This window comes from Pezoporus wallicus, unplaced genomic scaffold (assembly GCF_028554395.1).
Source record: "Pezoporus wallicus isolate ANWC-B61680 ecotype Strahan unplaced genomic scaffold, APGP_CSIRO_Pwel_v1 contig_8341, whole genome shotgun sequence".
NCBI lineage: Eukaryota > Metazoa > Chordata > Aves > Psittaciformes > Psittacidae > Pezoporus > Pezoporus wallicus.
This window is the reverse complement of record NW_026638083.1, coordinates 2,935,396-2,952,460: the sequence shown is the minus strand read 5'-3', so window position 1 is coordinate 2,952,460 and position 17,065 is coordinate 2,935,396. Positions and strand designations below refer to the sequence as shown.

General features: G+C 50.1%; 1 protein-coding gene across 3 annotated transcripts in view; it reads right to left on the bottom strand.

Moving 5' to 3' along the window:
• BRD3 (bromodomain containing 3) overlaps nt 1–17,065 on the bottom strand; it is a 29,636-nt gene that overhangs the window by 6,138 nt on the left and 6,433 nt on the right. For all 3 annotated transcript variants that reach the window (XM_057409176.1, XM_057409177.1, XM_057409175.1), the window contains 5 exons: nt 7,795–8,111; nt 6,392–6,529; nt 5,289–5,436; nt 3,040–3,254; nt 1,069–1,440 (listed from right to left, as the gene is read on the bottom strand). In XM_057409176.1, the coding sequence (XP_057265159.1) occupies nt 1,069–1,440; nt 3,040–3,254; nt 5,289–5,436; nt 6,392–6,529; nt 7,795–7,995 (1,074 nt within the window). In that variant the 5' untranslated portion in view covers nt 7,996–8,111. The remainder of the gene's footprint in view (nt 1–1,068; nt 1,441–3,039; nt 3,255–5,288; nt 5,437–6,391; nt 6,530–7,794; nt 8,112–17,065) is intronic.

Below are 17,065 nucleotides of genomic sequence, written 5' to 3'. Positions count from 1 at the left end.
TTACAATGCTTTTGCCAGCTCAGAAATTGTCTTTTCTGTACAAACCCCATCAAGTAGTACTTAGTGCCCTCCAGATATCTGTCCTCACAACAGCCCTGTGAGGTAGGTTAAGCATCATCTCCAGTTTATGACTGGGAAAACTACAGCACAGAACTGTGGGGAAACTTGCCCAGGACCACAGCATGAGAACAGGAATTAGAGCTCAGACACTGGCAACTCCTGGCCTAATCCTCAATGCAAAGACTATGACAGCTATTCTCTCACCACTAAGTAATGCAACTAAAATACTCTTAAAATTATCACAGTTGTAGTAAGAACACTCACAGCATCATGGCTGAATCGCAATGGTACATCAGCACATGACACACTCCAGGTTCTGTGTAGGATTTGCCAAGGAACATGGAAGGAATCACAAGCACAGCTGCCCTTTTGTCACCTGGGCATTGGCTCTGCTGGCAGCAGAACACTCCTGGCACGCTAGCCAAAGCCAGCAGCAATACCTTTGCCTCCTGCATGTGGAAGAGTCTCACCTCCACCAACACCAATTCCAATGGCCCACAAGCAGAAGATGGGAACTACAAAAACAAGGCTTTGCTCCATGGGTATTTAGGAGGGATTTGGGAAACCTCCCAGTCTACTGTGAAAAACACCTTGAATATTGGGCCATGCTAAGCTAGGCTCTTGAAGAGCCAAGCGTGAACCACACAAGCATCACATTATCTCCTCCCCTCCCCAGGTACCAGGTGATCATCCCATTGTGGTTGGAATCGCTCAGTGTAAGCCTATCTGGACCACACATGCCAACAAGTAGGCAGCAGCAGCTTCTGGAAACGGGATACTATCAATCGAATCCTATGAAACACAGCACCTCTTCTTCTCAGGGTGCAACACAATCCCAAGGACACATGTTTAAGCAGCTGGGCTATCCACAAAGAGGAGATGCCATCGCACGGTCTGCTTTGCAGGGCAGAAAAATAGATGTCCCTTCCCCCTCCCCCAGAAGCAGACAGTCCTCTGCAATCAGAGGGCTGTGACACCCTGCAAAAGATGTGGTAAATGTGGACGTACTTTAACAGTACTGAGATCCATGGGGTGTTTGATAATGTCATGATAGTCATGTAACTCCAAGGCCTCCGCATCGACAGGCTTGTAAAAGGGCCATGCGTAGGCTGCGTGCTTCTTTGAGAGCATCTCCTTGAGGATGCTGTCACAGTACTTGAGGTGCTCAGAGAGTTTGCCCTTCTTCCCAGCGTGCTGGGGCACTTCCCCATCCTCAAGGTCCTTCTTTGGTGGCTTGATGGGCCGGCCGCCGCTCTCCCGGCGCGCGATGATCTTGGCCTGCTTGGGGTCTGCAAGTGCTGTGGGCGACTCGCTCCGGCTGGCAGTGATGGCCGAGGTGGTGGGGGTGGTCGTGTCTGCTTTCCGCTTCACGCCCTTCTTCTGAAACAGACACGGACACATGGCATGAGCAGGGCCCAGCTCTGCGGCTGCACCAGCTCATCCTCATCTGAGACCTGCCTGCCCTCCGACAGGGTACCGTGACGGCACTGGGATAGATGGGACTGGGGGCTTCAACACGCGTCACTGACTGTGACACACACCACCTGAGCCACAGTAACCAGCCATTTGCACGTCTCTAAGCCAACCCCAAACATGATGCAAAACGTGTTAGCTCTATGTACTGCTGAGATTCAAACCCAGGACTCTTACCTCCTGTTTGCCAAGGGAAAGGCATGCACTCAATTGATTACTGCAGCTCAGCTGATGCATCAGGACTTAGTAAGCATCAGAAACTTAAGCACATGTCTAAGTCCCCAGTGGCAGGATCAGGCTCTAAGTTCTGAATCAAAGCATATTATAAAAGACCTGTGAACCCTCACTCCCTCGCATGTAGCGGCTGTGCTAAGGTATGCTGTTTGTTATGGGCAAGAGAGGAATTTAATGATTTTGCCCTCAGCAAATTCACAGGAATTCAAGCTGCGACTGTGCAGTCAGCTCCCCCTTGTGCTCCTAGGAAGGATTTATTTCTCTGGAGAAAGAAAGGGAGAAAAAGTTCCAGAGAGAAATCTGAAGTAAATCCCATCAGGATTAGTTCTGTGTACCTGGTGAACTCCTGGGTTCATTCTTGAGTTTTAAAATTAAACCGATTCTCAGAAGCGAGTTATTTGGACAGAAACTGAAGCATGAGACAGGCTTCAGGAAGTACAGCTTAGCTACAAGATCTGCCTTAAATTTCTCCAGTAATTCCTAAACAAAAAGGTTAAATGAGCAAAACAATTCTGTGTCTCTCCTGGTCCATGCAACCCCACATTAGAGAACACCAGTAGTGGTGCAGTTAATCCCCCACTTTAGAAAACTCCAGCTTTCTCTGAGCTATGCTTTCATCTTTTTAAAGGAATACACAGCTTGCAAGGAAAATTCCAATTATTTAGAGCAACATTCTCCTTTACCCATAAATTAACACAGTAAATAGCAAACCACCAATGACAACTCCCAGAAAATTACTCAGTAAGGAAGACAGAACTAATGCACCCAAAACCTGCAGGCAACATCAGTCTCCTCCAACTGGAGTGACAGGCTCATCTTGAGCTGGTTTATGGCAGAGAGGAACAGTCATAATACTGGAGCTACAAACCTTAAAGGAATAGTCCTGGTAAAATCAGGGTCTCAGTTACACTGGGAAGAGATGCTTTGGGCTATATGGTGCCAAAGAGTGGAGCTCCCAAGAGCCTCTGGTTCATGGAGCATCAGCACTGGCCGAGGCTACGGTCAGATGAGAGACTGTAACCTAGCTGGAGCAACTACAGCTTCACATAACCCCAGCTGGGTGAGGCAGAACTGGCCAAACCTCCCTCAGCCCTCTCAAACTCGAGAGCCAGCAGTCGTCTGAGCACACCCCAAAGGGACAACGATGGCCGGGGAGGCAAGGAGTCAAGTGTGGAGGATCACACGCAGCACCAGCAGCGAGGGGATGGAGATAAAGCCCTGCTTCAGCAGCCATTGCCTTTGGAAGGGAAAGGGGTCGAGTTCTGCATTTACCTTGACCACTGGTGGCGTCGGGGGCACCACGGGCATTATCGGCGCAGCAGGCGGAGGGGGGGCAGCGGCAGGAGGGGCAGTGACAGGTGGGACGTTAGCGGTGATGGTTGGCACAGGGGTGGCAGCAATGACGGGCATCTGAGATGCAGCTGGAGGAACGTTCTGGAACGGGGCCGGCGGGGACACGGAGGACATGGCCACGGCTTGCGGAGCTCCTTTCAACGACAAAGGGAAAACACACTGCAACGCACTGATGGGCACGAGTGCCGGCAAGACATCGGGACAAAGTGAACCTGGTCCCACTGGACTGCTCAGTCACAGGCTTGGCAAAAAGCTCCCAGGCCAGGGTCACCAGGAGAGCACAAAGGACACTGTGCAATTTGTTTGATGCTGTTACCCAGGGGTCAACAAGAACATAAGAAATCACTGACCCGGGTCCTCATACCATGAGCTTTAGGCCAGCCACATGCAAGCAAAATACTTTTTGCACATGGGGTGTGGGTTGCCCTGGGACAATCTTCATCCCTCTCACGGCTCTCAGCAGAGCAGCAGGAGCTCAAGGAGATCTCCATTCCATAGGGAGATGGCTGTTTTGGACAGCTGCTTCCCACACAGGCCTCAGTGTGGGGCTGTGTTTCCTGTGCATGACAAATGGCAACAGCCACTCCCCTATTACCACCTAAATACCCAGGAGGCCAAACCACTTCAGATTTGCCACAAGTTATACAACAAAAGAAACAGAGCTGAGAGCAGAGCTTAAGCCTCCCGATAGCGAGGCAAGTCTCTTACCTTAGACTTTGTCGCGGTTTAAGTCCAGCCGGTAACTCAGAACCACGCAGCCGTTCGCTTGCTCCCCCCCCACCTTTTTCCTTCCCCCCACTCCCAGAGGGATAGGGAGGAGAATCAAAAGAACACAACTCCCAGGGGCTGAGATAAGAACAGTAACTAAGGTATAACACAAACCACTCCTGGTACCACCAATAATAATGATAAGGGAAACAACAAGAGAAGAGAATACAACTGCTCACCACGCACTGACCGATACCCAGACCGACCCGAGCAGCTATCTGGGCCTTCCGGGTAACTGCCCCCAGTTTATATACTGGGCATGACGTGCTGTGGGATGGAATACCCCTTTGGCTAGTTCGGGTCAGGTGTCCTATCTCTGCTTCCTCCTGACTTCCCCTCCTCCCTGGCAGCGCATGAGACTCAGAATGTCCTTGGTCAGAGTAAACATCACTTAGCAAGAACTGAAAACATCGGTTTTATCAGCGCTGTTCTCAGGCTGAAAGTCAAAAACACAGCACTGCACCAGCTACTAAGACAAACGACTGCTACTGCTGAACCCAGGACAGACTTGCACAGTTGAAGAACTGCCTGCTAGTGTAAAGTTAAGGGGGACAAATGTAATAACTAATAACCAGAGTAGCAATACTCCTCTATGGTTTTATAGCAGCTTTTAACAAAGGATGCTGAAAAGACAGATTTCTCTGAGCTTGGATGAAGTTGTAGCTCCATTTGGCACCTGAGATGTGGGAAAGTAAAGACGAACATTTGACTTTCCCAGAGCAACAATCAGACTTTGTTTACAGAAAAGAAGTTACAACAGTTTAATTCAGCCCACTCGAACTCCTGTATGAATGGTTTTATTGTGCTTACAGACAGTTTAGTTCCAAATCCATTTAAAATCAATTCCAGGTAAGCTGAACTAAACTTAGTTCCTACTGATATTCAATGGTCTACAGTCTTTTGCAGTGGATTAATAAATCCCTCCCTTCTGCTGACCAAACTTGATTCTATGATGTTGCAACCATGTGCACAAAAGAAACACATTACACGAGGTTCAGGGATGAGCAAGATTGGAGTACGAGTTTCTGCGGTGTCAGGCTTCTCCCAGGACTTGGGGTGAGCTCTACAAACCCAGGTCTATACAGGCATTCTACATCACAGTCTGGCACTTATGGCAGACCAGCATGTTTAACTACCTTGCCTCTTCTTGCCTCGGTTTATTCTTTGCATACAAGCTCTGTGTAGGTGGGTAGGTGACGGACGGGAAGGTGTTTGCATGACAAATGCAGAGTGGCTTTTAAGACTTCAAGCCCTGGAAGACTGGGTAAACCACTGCTTTAACCATCAGATCACGTGCTCCTTCCATGCCCCTTCCCCACCTGCAAACCAGGCAGCTGAAAGGTGGCTCAGATCTCAGCAACAGGCTCGTAACGGTCAATGTCACTGCACTGGGTCAGTACCTGCACCCTGTGTGCCCGCTGATGGCTTGCGACCTTTGCCTTTAGGGACTGGGGGTAACAACTCAACCTCCTCCTGAGGCATCTGAGCAACTTTCTGCAGGAAGATCTTCTCCAGGGCTTGGGCCATGAGGACGATGTCATCTGTGGGCTGCAGAAAGAAGAACAAAAGCCCATGTTGTATCACCCACTTACAAGAAGCACTGAGGTTCAAGATCAGGCTTTGAAATCCCCAAGGAACTGCCCTCCAAATAAATGATGTTATCCCAGCTATGACAATAAAGAGACCAGCTCCTCTCTCTCCTTGCATGCTGCCCTCCTGCTCTTCTATTCTGCCCTAGCATGCAGTAACTACAGCCTCTAAGAGCGCTGCATCCAGAGGGTTATCAGGACTTGCAGGAGCCAGGTAACCGGCATCCTGTGCCACAGCGTGGAGCTGCAAACTGGAACAGATGAGCTGTCCCCCCTGCTGCCAGCAAGGCCAGGGCAGGAGTGTGAACACTCACGCTGTGGCTCAAGCTAATGAATTTGTTTATTTCAGCTTGTTCTCAGCCTAGGTCAGCGATGACAAACCACTGCAGAAAATACAAACACAAAGAGCAGCGGCTTTTAACAACCTAACAAAACAGCAAGCAAGCCAAACCCCAAATAGCAACCCATCTGAAGGTGCACAAGTACAGACAAGATACAGGCAGAGAAGAGAGTTACACTTCGTGAACTGCTCTGCTGCTAAGATACTAGTTACTGGTAGACAGACAGTGTAACACATAGCACTGACATTGCAGAGCATCTGCAAAGCACTGCATAAACCATAGCTCATCTTAAAGAGCTCCTAACTGAAAATAAAATCAGTAAACACTTGCTACATAACCCCAGAACAGAAACCTACCTAGAATTAAAAGGCACGTTTGCCCTTTTAACTGGTCTGGGGGAAGAAAGCCACAGCACAAAGACAGCTTTGTGCATTCAAGTAATGTGCTTGCAATTAGTGACATTTCAAACCCTTGCAAATGCACAGCGGAGCCGGCCCTGCTCAAAACCCACACTCCAGTAGGTGGGTCTTTTCTAGGCAGTGCCCCAGTTAAAGGCTTATCTGGGCTCTTTACCTTGTTGTAAATGTAACAGTTTGTAAACATGGTGTTGAAATCCTGCATACATTCACTGGCACTCCAGTAGTAGTTGTGTTCCAGGCGCTTCTTGATCGTCCCCATGTCCATGGGGTTTTTTATGATCTTGTGATAATCCTGTTGGAGAAGCAGGAAGGATGGTATTTATAGCTCCTGATACATGGAGTGTTGCTCACACCTCCCTCTACAGCCCCAGGTTTCTCCTCATCCCTCCTCCCCAGAAACGCATCCCCAAGGTTCTGTGCAAGCTGTAAATATTACCTCTGCTTTCCTTTGTTTCCTAATATGTAGCTTTTTAAGCTATCATTATTATGAACTTGACTACGAAGCATCAGTCTCCCCTAGTACATGCTCAAGCCCACACACAAATGGCTACCTGGTTGTTATCTGCCTTTAGTAAGAACAGCTGGACTGAGGAGGCACTAGGAGCAAAACACATGTCCTGAGCAGCTCTGCCTGGAAGCTGTTTGTGCTGTGACCCCCCTTAGGAGGTGGATGGTGTCACTTCAGACTGTGCTAAGTTTCAGTCTCTCTTTCAAGGGCATTTTAGCACTTAAAAGGCTTCCACGTGTTAACCCAGTTTCTCTCTGGGCTGGTCTCAAGCACACACAGATGCTGTGATTGGCCTGAGGTGATCCAGGCTGTGCTCTGTCATCTTCTCATGCTAGAGAGAGGCAGCACATGTACAGCCACCGGCCGCTGAGCCCAGCCCTCAAGCATGATCTGAGGCACTGGTATTTCCAGGCAAGGCATGCCAGGGCAGGAGAGGTGATTTTGCTGGCTGCTGGGCTGGTGCACACTCAGGTCACACATGGAAAACTGTTCTTCCAACTGACTCCCCTCTGTTTCCTGGTAACCTTCCCTAAAACCACCTCAAAATGCCTCACTGAGAAACTAACTCCAAAAAGAGAAGCACAAACGAGCACAGACTTAGAGAAGTGCTCTACAAGTGTGAAGTGTTTTACTCTTTTGGTTAGCACTTTAAATAGCACCCAGCAACAGCATCACACAGGTCAAAAGACTCCTGGTCCAGTCCATACATTTGGATTATAACTTGTAACTGGAGCTCAACTGACCTCACATCCCAGAACATGCTCCTCGAATCCCACAAAACCCTTTCACTCAAAGCAGGCAGAGTGAGTGTGCAGTGGGCTGCTGGGCTGAGCTGACAGGAGGGTGCACAGGGGCACTGGTACCTGTGTTTAAGTGAAGCAGTTTTCTCCTTCAGAGACCTGCACTTCTCCAGCTCTGAAAGAGCTTCTAATTCAGTGAATCTCAGAGCATTTGAGGGATGCCCAAATCCAACCTAACCAGAAGACTGCTCTCCCCAGCAGACAGCTGTCCAAGAGCAGGATGCCAAGCAGGAGATGATAGATACGTACCGGCAAATTCAGTTTAATTGCATCAACAGGCTGGTAGAAAGGCCAAGCAAACTGATGCTTCCACAAGGTCTTCACCACCACGTTTTGCATATATTGCAGTTGGTTGGTCTTCCTGCCGGGCTTGTTGGGATTAGTGACCTCCGGAGGCGGCGGGTTGACAGGGCCCTGTGGAGCCGGGACCGCTGCCGTGACCGCAGACATCTTCCTGCGCTGGCTCTCACGCGATGTCACAGCCGCAGCAACTGGGAAACCTTCCTTCTTCCTTTATGCTCCCTGAATGGGACTGACATCCCATTTCCAGGGTCCAACCATACGGCCTAGATCAAACGAGAGAAGAGGACAATGTGTAAGTACAGATACTCACTTGAAACAGGCACGTTAAGACACTTCTGCTGTTGACAGTGTTTGAACTCAGGCTCTTTACTCCATCTGCTTTGCTCCCTGTAACACACCATACTGACGATGGGCACAGTTCAAGACCCAAGACACAGTGGAACAGCAATTTCATAGAATCATAGAATCATTAGGGTTGGAAAGGACCTTAAGATCATCTAGTTCCAACCCCTTGCCGTGGGCAGGGACACCCTACGCTAAAATTGCCAAATTCAAAGCCTGCTGAGAACTAGTTAAGTTCCACAGGATCAGTTATTTGTCTCAGAGAGCATCTTTGTGCAAAGAAAACACATGAGGTAGCAGAAGAATACGGTTAAGGAATCCAGTTAGGATGTAATGCAGACACCCATGAACATGCTGATCCAAGCTAGCAAACCCACAGCTTGCAACTCCATGTAAACCTCACTGCATTGTCTCTGCCTGAGTTGTGAGCCCTGACATACAACATGAGGAAAGCAAGAGGCATGACCATCTGACATCCCAGCTGCCCGTCACATCCAACATGGCACTTGAGTGGACTCACACACAAACCCAGGCAGCTTACACAGACTGCCTGTAACTACAGGTAGAATCCAAACACACAGTTCTAGGCTAAGCACTTCATCTACAGGAATAGCACTGGTATCAGTAATCATTTGAACTATAACGGAGCCCAGCTGCGAACCAGGACATCACTGAACAGGTACTGAACAAGCCTGGAACAAAGGCTGCCAAAGCCAGCCCTGGCACACACATCACTTGCACATGTGCAGTTTTGACAACACAGTTTCAAGTACAGCTTTTTGCTGTCCCACATGCCGAGCGTACACTGCTTCCACACTGTGCATTTCTGCCTCTTCTTACTCATCCCAGTCTGGGAGGATAATTAAAAGCAAAACCCAAACTCCCAAATAAATCCTGCTTCTCTGGAGCGTCAGTCTGCCCGTTTGTGCTAAGCTGCACCCTCAGTGTGGAATCCAGCAGGGCTGCGGGGTCTGGCACATCCCTCAGCCAAAGGAGGCCTCGAGAACCCAGCGAGGCTGGAAGGATCTGGGGTTTTCCTTCCCTGAGCTGCTCACAGGGGTCAGTGAGGGCAGACACTTGGCGCGGGGCGAGGACACGGATAACTCCCTGTGCCAGCGGGAGGACCTGGCTGCAGCAGTGGAGACAATCCTCCAGGCAGCTCCGGAGCACCGGGAGCCGTGCGCTGTGCCAGGGAGCTGCTGCTCACCAACGGGCTCCACTTCCTCTGAAGAGCAGCTCCCTGCCCGGGGCTGCTCCTGCAAAGCAGGCTGGGGTCGTGATGGCTGCAGAATCAGAAGGTAGCAAGCATCAAGTTAGCACATGAGCCAAACTACTCCGTTCCCATTGGTGTGGTATTGCTGTACAGTTACTTGGACACCGACCAAAGCCTGGCACAACTCCAGCCCAGAAACAGCAACATAAATCTTCCCATCTGGGAAAATTATCGAGTTTAAGAGATGTTCCTTGACCTCAGCTTTATCTCCACATTATTATTTACATTACAGTAGCGCATGGGGGCTGTGCAGAGACCACAGCCCCTTGGTACTTGGCACTGCAGACACGAAGCAAGACCCTGTTCCTACGTCGCAGAGCTGGTGCTCACAACTCACACTTCACACCACGCTGGTGAGCCCTGAGCCCCACAGAGCAGCACTTGGTGGCAGCAGGATGGAGCCAGCAGCCAGGCAGGACACAGGGAGCCAGCACCTTCCCACTGCTGCATCACGTGCTGCTCCCTGGACAGACTCCTCGCAGGAGTTCCTCCTGCTCTGCCTTCCTTCCCCTCCACAGCCCCAGACAGGGACTGAACCTCAGGCAGCTCTCACTACCTACCAGCTCCATGCCAGCTTTTCAGACTCAAGGGATCTCTGATTTGAGACCACTTGAGGACAGACAAGTTGCTCTGTCAGCCAGTACTGCCCCATATGCACACAATGTATGCACTGTGTCACCACCTCAAGCCTTGGGGATGAAGCGCTTGCACTTGGCTTCACTGCAGCAAGTGGGGATGCGGCTTGTGAGTGCCCATGTGGCACACTGCAGCTCTGCCCTTGTTGCCTACCAAATTGTTGATTTCACACAGATTTGCTCTTCATACATGTTATTTTGAGCACAGCCCCAGTAACATCCTGAGCCTGGGAGATGTGTCCTTAACTTACCTCTGCATGAGGGAGGGGAAAAGATCACAGAAGATTAAGTCAGTTCCTTGGCTTTTGCCTTGGTTAATTTAATGCTCATCAGATTATGCAGATGGGCTTCCCACCCTCCATCTCTCCTTGGCTCTTATAGGAAGGAGCCTGTGGGTTCCTAAACAGCAGAATCAGCCAGCAGTAACTGGTAATTTCAAGGGCCTTCAGTTCTAACACACACTCAGCACTCCCTATGAATTGTGCTGCTTTAAGATGTCTCACATCATGCCTTCAAACCCAGGGGTACCCAAAAGTCACTTCATCTTGACTATAACAGCCGTTACATTGCAGTTCTGTTAATAAGGCTGCAGGAAGAGGGAAGTGTGAGCGGTGAAAGAGCTTTACGCTTTGCTGGGGTCCTGACTGGAGGAGTCTCAGCTTTGAGACCTCACTCTGCAGCAAGGACTGGACTGGGGTTTCAGAAGTGAAGTGAACAGCGCTGCAGAAAGGCTCCAGAAGTACCACAGAAGTGTGACCTGTAGTGAGCACATGCTCAGCTGTAGCAGTGGAAGTAAGCATCTGCGAGCAGGTTTCAGAGCGCATTGAGCAGCTGGTGACTCGGACATCAACACCCAGGGGACGCAAACCACTCGGAGGGAATGGGCATGGGCTTCCCAGGGAAACACCAGGATGTGCCTCTCACAAAAGTCACAACTTTATGGCAATGGGGGAGGCAAAGAACTGTTGGGTTGTTTGAGCCTTCATTTCTTGGCAGAGATTTGGCACAGAAAGGAAGGTGTTTGGGACAAGCACATGCCTGGGCAGAGGCTGCTCGTGCCATTTCTTCCTAGAGGGGAAAGGTGGAGATGCACTGAAGTTACCTCACGTGACCCACATGGCTGAGCCCACAGCACCTCACAATTAGGGGAAGCCAGAGAGCAGCCAGAGATGGCAGAGAAGGTGAACCTGCCTCAGAGCATGCGCTCTCTTATCTAGTGCACTGCAACACGCTCGGTGCTTGTTTATTTGGCAATATCTAGCACTTGCAGGGGTTATTGCAATTCCTAAACACCCATGTGCAGAAGGCCTGCAGCCTTGGGCATCAGGCAAAAAGGAAGCACTGGGAAGGTTCTGGCACATGGCCACACACCATACACAGAAAGTCCCAAATTGTCAAGAGCAGGATAGGGAGCAGGGGACCAAGGGGAGGCAGGAACATGGCTGAAGGCACATGGGAAGTATGGTACAAACCACGACACAGACACAGCTCAGTCCTCTATGATTCAGTAACCACTTCAAACCCCATCCTGCAGAGTGCTGAGCAACCTTCCACTCTTGACGAGCTGCACAGTCTGTGGCTCAGCATCTCAGCACAGATGAATCCGCAGACTATCACCTGCAAGATACCACCAACTGATGAATGCAGATAAACCTCTTTCTAAGGAAGGTTTAGGAAAAGCCAGAAAAACCTCAAGCTCTTCACACTTTCTGGTCCCTCTGCCTGGGTCAACCCTTTCTCTGGCTGTCTGTATGGAAGAGAGAAAATGAGATCAAGTCCCGGACATCTGTGGCTGGAGAGTGTGTTCAGAACGATCCCACTGCTGCAGTGACAATGGCTATGATGCTGATCTAGTTGATGCTGCCCAGCTCTGAAGGGACATCCCTCACTGCAGGATTGCTGCAGAACGTGGTCCTAGCTTCAGAAGTTCCATTGTACAAGCACAGGATGTGCAAGAGCATGGAGATCCTGAGCTCTTCCATCACATTCCTAAACCACCACAGAAAGAAATCACAGCCTGGTCAAGGAGATGGATCTATCTCCACGTTTACATGGGAGTTGGCCAAGCAGGGCGGGGGGGAAATTTGGTGATCCCAAATTCAAACCTTGCTGATGGGCAGAGGAAGAGACCACAGACTCAGTCACAACTTCTTCAGACTGCAGACTCAGCCCTGGCAGAAGTGCTGTCTGCTGGACACTGCCTTTGTTATTCCACCTCCAATGTTTCTGGCATTATCATCACTTTAAACTTCCCAGACGGACGGGATCTGCTGTTCCACTTCTGCTCACCCTTGCTTGTGCATTCAAATCTGCACTTCAAGACCAAGCAGAACTACAGATCCATTTGCTCATTTGGGCTTGAACCACAGTCACGCTTTATTAGCATCCTCCATGCCAGGCCAGGAAAGAGGGCCAAGTTGGCAAGATGGAAGGGTCATAAAAAGAAAAGCTAAAAACCACAACTGGGGTCAGTACCGGAACCCAGCTCCCTCCAGGCTCTGTTCCCCAATTCCTCTGTTTGTCTGCTACTTCCCAGCCCACCTTCTCCAAAGCATGACTTGCACAGCAAATGACGCTGCTGCTGCTGCATCCTGGGGCTCCAGGAACGGCGGCTGCCGGTTTCAGGTCAGCAAACCTTGTGTCAGTTCAATTATTTACAGCAAACCAGAACCAATCCCAAACCAACCCCCATTCCCTGGCTCGGACCCAGGTTTCAGAGGATACGTGCACACGAGCAGCAGCCAGGTACACCCATTGAGCAGAGCATGGCAACACCCGCACAGGCTCCAGTGCTCCCAATGGGATCATTGTATGTCTACACCCTCACAGGGCTCTTTTTCTGCTTTCTAAAGGATGTGATCTGCACAGTCAAACATTTGTGTTCTGGAAAAGAGTCTGCCCTTCCCCTTTTTAATCAGCATATAGTGCTCTGTGCACTTTTACAGTGCAAGAAAACCCTCAAACTCACTCAGTTTGGTCCTGCATGTATATAGTGAACAAATGACACAGTCTTTCCACAATGGGCTTTGCCATTATTCTTTTTCTGCACTCTGATTTCCAAAAGAGATTACTGGACAGAAAGCACTGTGAAGAAAAACCAAAAGCAGAAGCACATGAGCTCGAGCACTTCCCTGCTGGCAGAGCATGGTCAAGCTTCTGCTCTACCTGCAAAGAATTACCCAAGAGGGCAGCAACAGAACAGCAGAACTGACAAGGTGGCCGAACACCATAACCTGGGTTTCTGAACAACCTCGCTTGCTCTTTACCAGGTACAATGCTATTTGCCATCTGAAGAAACAGCAAAACTAAACCTGCTTTATCCCTCTGCCCAGACCGCAGCACTTCCTGAAAGACAAACCATAGCACCCCAAGGTCTTTCATGACACCTGGTAGGGAGTGAGCTTAGGTACAGCCCAATTCCACTTTCAAATGTATCTAAAAGGCTGTAACAGGAAGATTACCCCCTCTTAATGAAAACAGGTACAAAAGCATAAAACACAGCCCTGCAAACAGCATCCAATCGCTATGTATTACCTACTTAAAGGATTGTCTTCTGCTCTGTGACCTAATAACCTGCACTGCAAGCCCCCTCACATCACCTGCCTTGCACCGGCTTGTATCAGCATTATTAATACCATTTACAAGTGCTACAGATGTTACCTCAGGGGCAGCAACCCAAATACACAGACAGAGAAGACAGACTTCAAAAACAGACACAGATCCATACGTTAACTTAAATGCAGCATTCCACGCTACAGAGCAGAGCCATCAGTGATTCATTACAGAAACTGCTGTCCTCCATCAGTACCCCCCTTGAACACTTGTGCTGCAACACTTTCTCCTATTTAATTTTTATGTATTTAAATGATTAAAGTTACTATTCTGAAAAAGAACAGCTTGGGTTTAGGACAGAAAGCATTACAAGCATAGGAGGAACAGATGAGCTGACACTGGTTTACATCATGCCTCAGGTTCACAGCTACAGCACCACAACTTGCCCATGCAAAGGCTCCCAGAATTTAAACCCTCCCAATGTTGGCTTCAGCAACAAGTGGGTTAAAGAGTGGGCTCCAAAGAGCTGTTCACCTCCAGCAAGCACCAATGCTTGACAAAACCACACCAATGTCACAGTAAGACACTGTGCAATGAAAGGCTCGGGATGCACACACACATCCCGAGTGTCCCAACAGCTCACTGAGCAGCACAGCGCACAGGGGCTCCTTCCCAATTCCCACAGCTCTACTGGAGGATAATGTGGCAACTTCAGACAAAACAACAAAACCAACACCCAGAACAAAACCCTCAAACACGCCATGGGAAACCCACTGCAGATTAATGAATTCTGCAAATTAGCAAACAAGGAGCAACCAGGATTAAAGCAAAACAGTCACCAACACCAAGATGCAAAAGGCTCCTTGCTCATTTATATAGCAAGGTGCAGCTCTGCGCTGAAAGCACTCGACAGCTCAAAGCTGACAGAGTAATATATTTTGTAAAAGTAATTAAGCCTTTGAAAGGCGAGAGCTCACCACAGCACTGCCTGCTGCCCAGGGATGGAGCTGTTTGTGCTGTCAACAAGAGCGATCAGGCTCCTAAACTACTCCAGGGAGAAGGAGTGAGGCTCTCAGAGTGCAGCAGGGGTCTGGTGGATGCCCACAGCCCACTGCACAATGCCCCAGGTGAAGCAGTAAATACTGAACAGAACTAGTCCCAGTTAGAGATGTGCCCCCTCCCCTGCAGCAGGACAGGCTGCTCTACCTGTGCGACTGCCTCAGCCCAGGCAGGGACACCCTCCGGGCTGCCAGGCTGGGTCCCAGCCTGCAGACATGGTTTGTGGGCACCAAGAACCGCTGTCAGAGAACCCACCAGGTTAGGAGATGACTGAAGGATAAAGTTCTCAACACACGGTTTCTTAACTCAGGAAAGAGCCATTTAGCAAGATTATTAAGAACTGTAATTTAAGTCATTGCACCCAGAGCAGTTACAGCAGTGCAGAGAAACAACCAGCTACACAGCAGAGTGACAGAAGGAGCCTCTTTGGAAGCAGCAAGGAGCCAGTTACTGACCTGCAACATCAGACTCTGCACTATGCTTTTCTCCAGAGCATTTTTAAAGTGACAAGAACTAAGAGTTTTTGACAGCCCCTCAGTGCTTAAAATGACAGAAGGTTTAATTCCAGAAGCAACAGAGCCTAGTTTGTATTTGAAGACAATGGAACTAAAGCTCCAAAGTCAGTTTTGAGAATACAGCTCAGACACTTCACACCGCACATGCATTCCTTCTTCATTTAAACCCTGCATGCACAGGTCACTGAAACACCTTCACTGCAGCAGGTACTGTCCAAGTGCGGAGCACGACATGTGCAGAGAAAGACAATACTGCAAACAAGCTAATGCTGAATGTTGAATAAGACTCTTATCCTCTGCCCAACCTTTCATTAAGTATTGACTTGAAACATCCAATCCAGGCATGAGTATTTTTAACCAGTGGGGGACTAAGGAATGCACAATTTTAGCATTTATTCTTTCCAAAAAGGAAGAATTCGAGGTCGGAAGTTCCTGTTTCAGGAGGAGTCTCCCAGGGTATCCTTAAAAGCTCCCCAAACTCCTGTGCTAACAGCAGCAGCCCAGACCCGCAGTGACAGCGCCCGGGTACAGCACACATCAGGGTGCGCTTAAAGGCAGCGTTGGGGGCTTCTGTTTGTGTTGACTGATGTGTATCTGTTCTGCACTCCTCACCCCTCCACTGTCACCACCTCCTCGCCACTATCAGAGTTATCACTGTGTCAGTTCAAGAGCATCAGCTTTAAACCTAAACTTCCAGTTTAATTTAGAGACAACTCCTGAGCACACTCACATACACTGAGCACGTTGGAAACACTGACCAGCATATTTAGATAAACACTTTCCTGTTCCCCCAGCAAGGGACAGCAGGTGTGCTCTGCTCAGATTTACCAGCATCGGGAACTTAGAGATGTAAACATACATATTTAAGTTCGAAGTGACTTAGTGAAGCCATTGTATTTGTTTATCGAAAGAAGTTTATTTTAGTAACTTTTGACTCCCGAAGGCATCAGCACAGAGGTACATCCACACCGCAGCGCTGTCACCGAGCCCGAACCGCACAGAACGCCCACTCCACGTTGTCAAAAGCCGGTTCTGTAGGAAGCACATCCCGCAGCAGCGCCCCGCGCACTGACCCCGCGCAGCTCCGCGACCCGAACACTACAGCTTTGTTTGAAAGCGAAACCAAGCGGGCTGCAGGTAACACCGTGCCCAGCGCCGGGGAGCGCGGAGCCCGAGCGCGCACTGAGGAAAGTACGGCGAGTTTGGAAGTTTTACATTTTATTATCGGTACCATTATTTATAGCGCGACACTTCTATATATAAATCCGTGACCTGCGCTTCCTTTGACACCTCTAACGCGCACCCAGCTGAGGCAGCGAGCCCCTGGTTCCGAGCATTTCCCGAAGTTGGGTGCGCTCCAGGAGCTCAGCCCCGCACCGCTCCGCACGCACAACACCGCGCACGCCCGGCCGCGCTCACCGGCCACCGACGGGAAATGGCCGGAGCCGCCACCGAGCCCCGCTCCGCGCCCCGCAGGGAGCCGCCGCCGGAGCCCCCGGCGCCGGGACCGCGCACCGCGGAGCTGCTGCCGCCGGGTCCCGCCCGCTTTTCTTCCCCCCCTTCTTTCCGCTTCCCCCCTCTTTTCCCTTTCTTGTTTCCTTGTTTTTAAGGGCGCCCGCAGCTCTCCCTTCCTTCGCCCCTATTTTCCCCTTCAAAAGATGGCGGGCAGAGAGAGCGGGCGAGGGAAGGCGAGCGACAGAGGGGGAAGACGAAAAACACAGAGAATAGGAAAGAAGGAAGGAGCCGCCGCTCGCGGGGCGCGGGGCTGCGGGGGGAACCCGGCCCGGCGGCTGCGGGCGCTCGGCGAGCAGGGGAGGGGGGGCAGGAGATGGGGAAGAAGC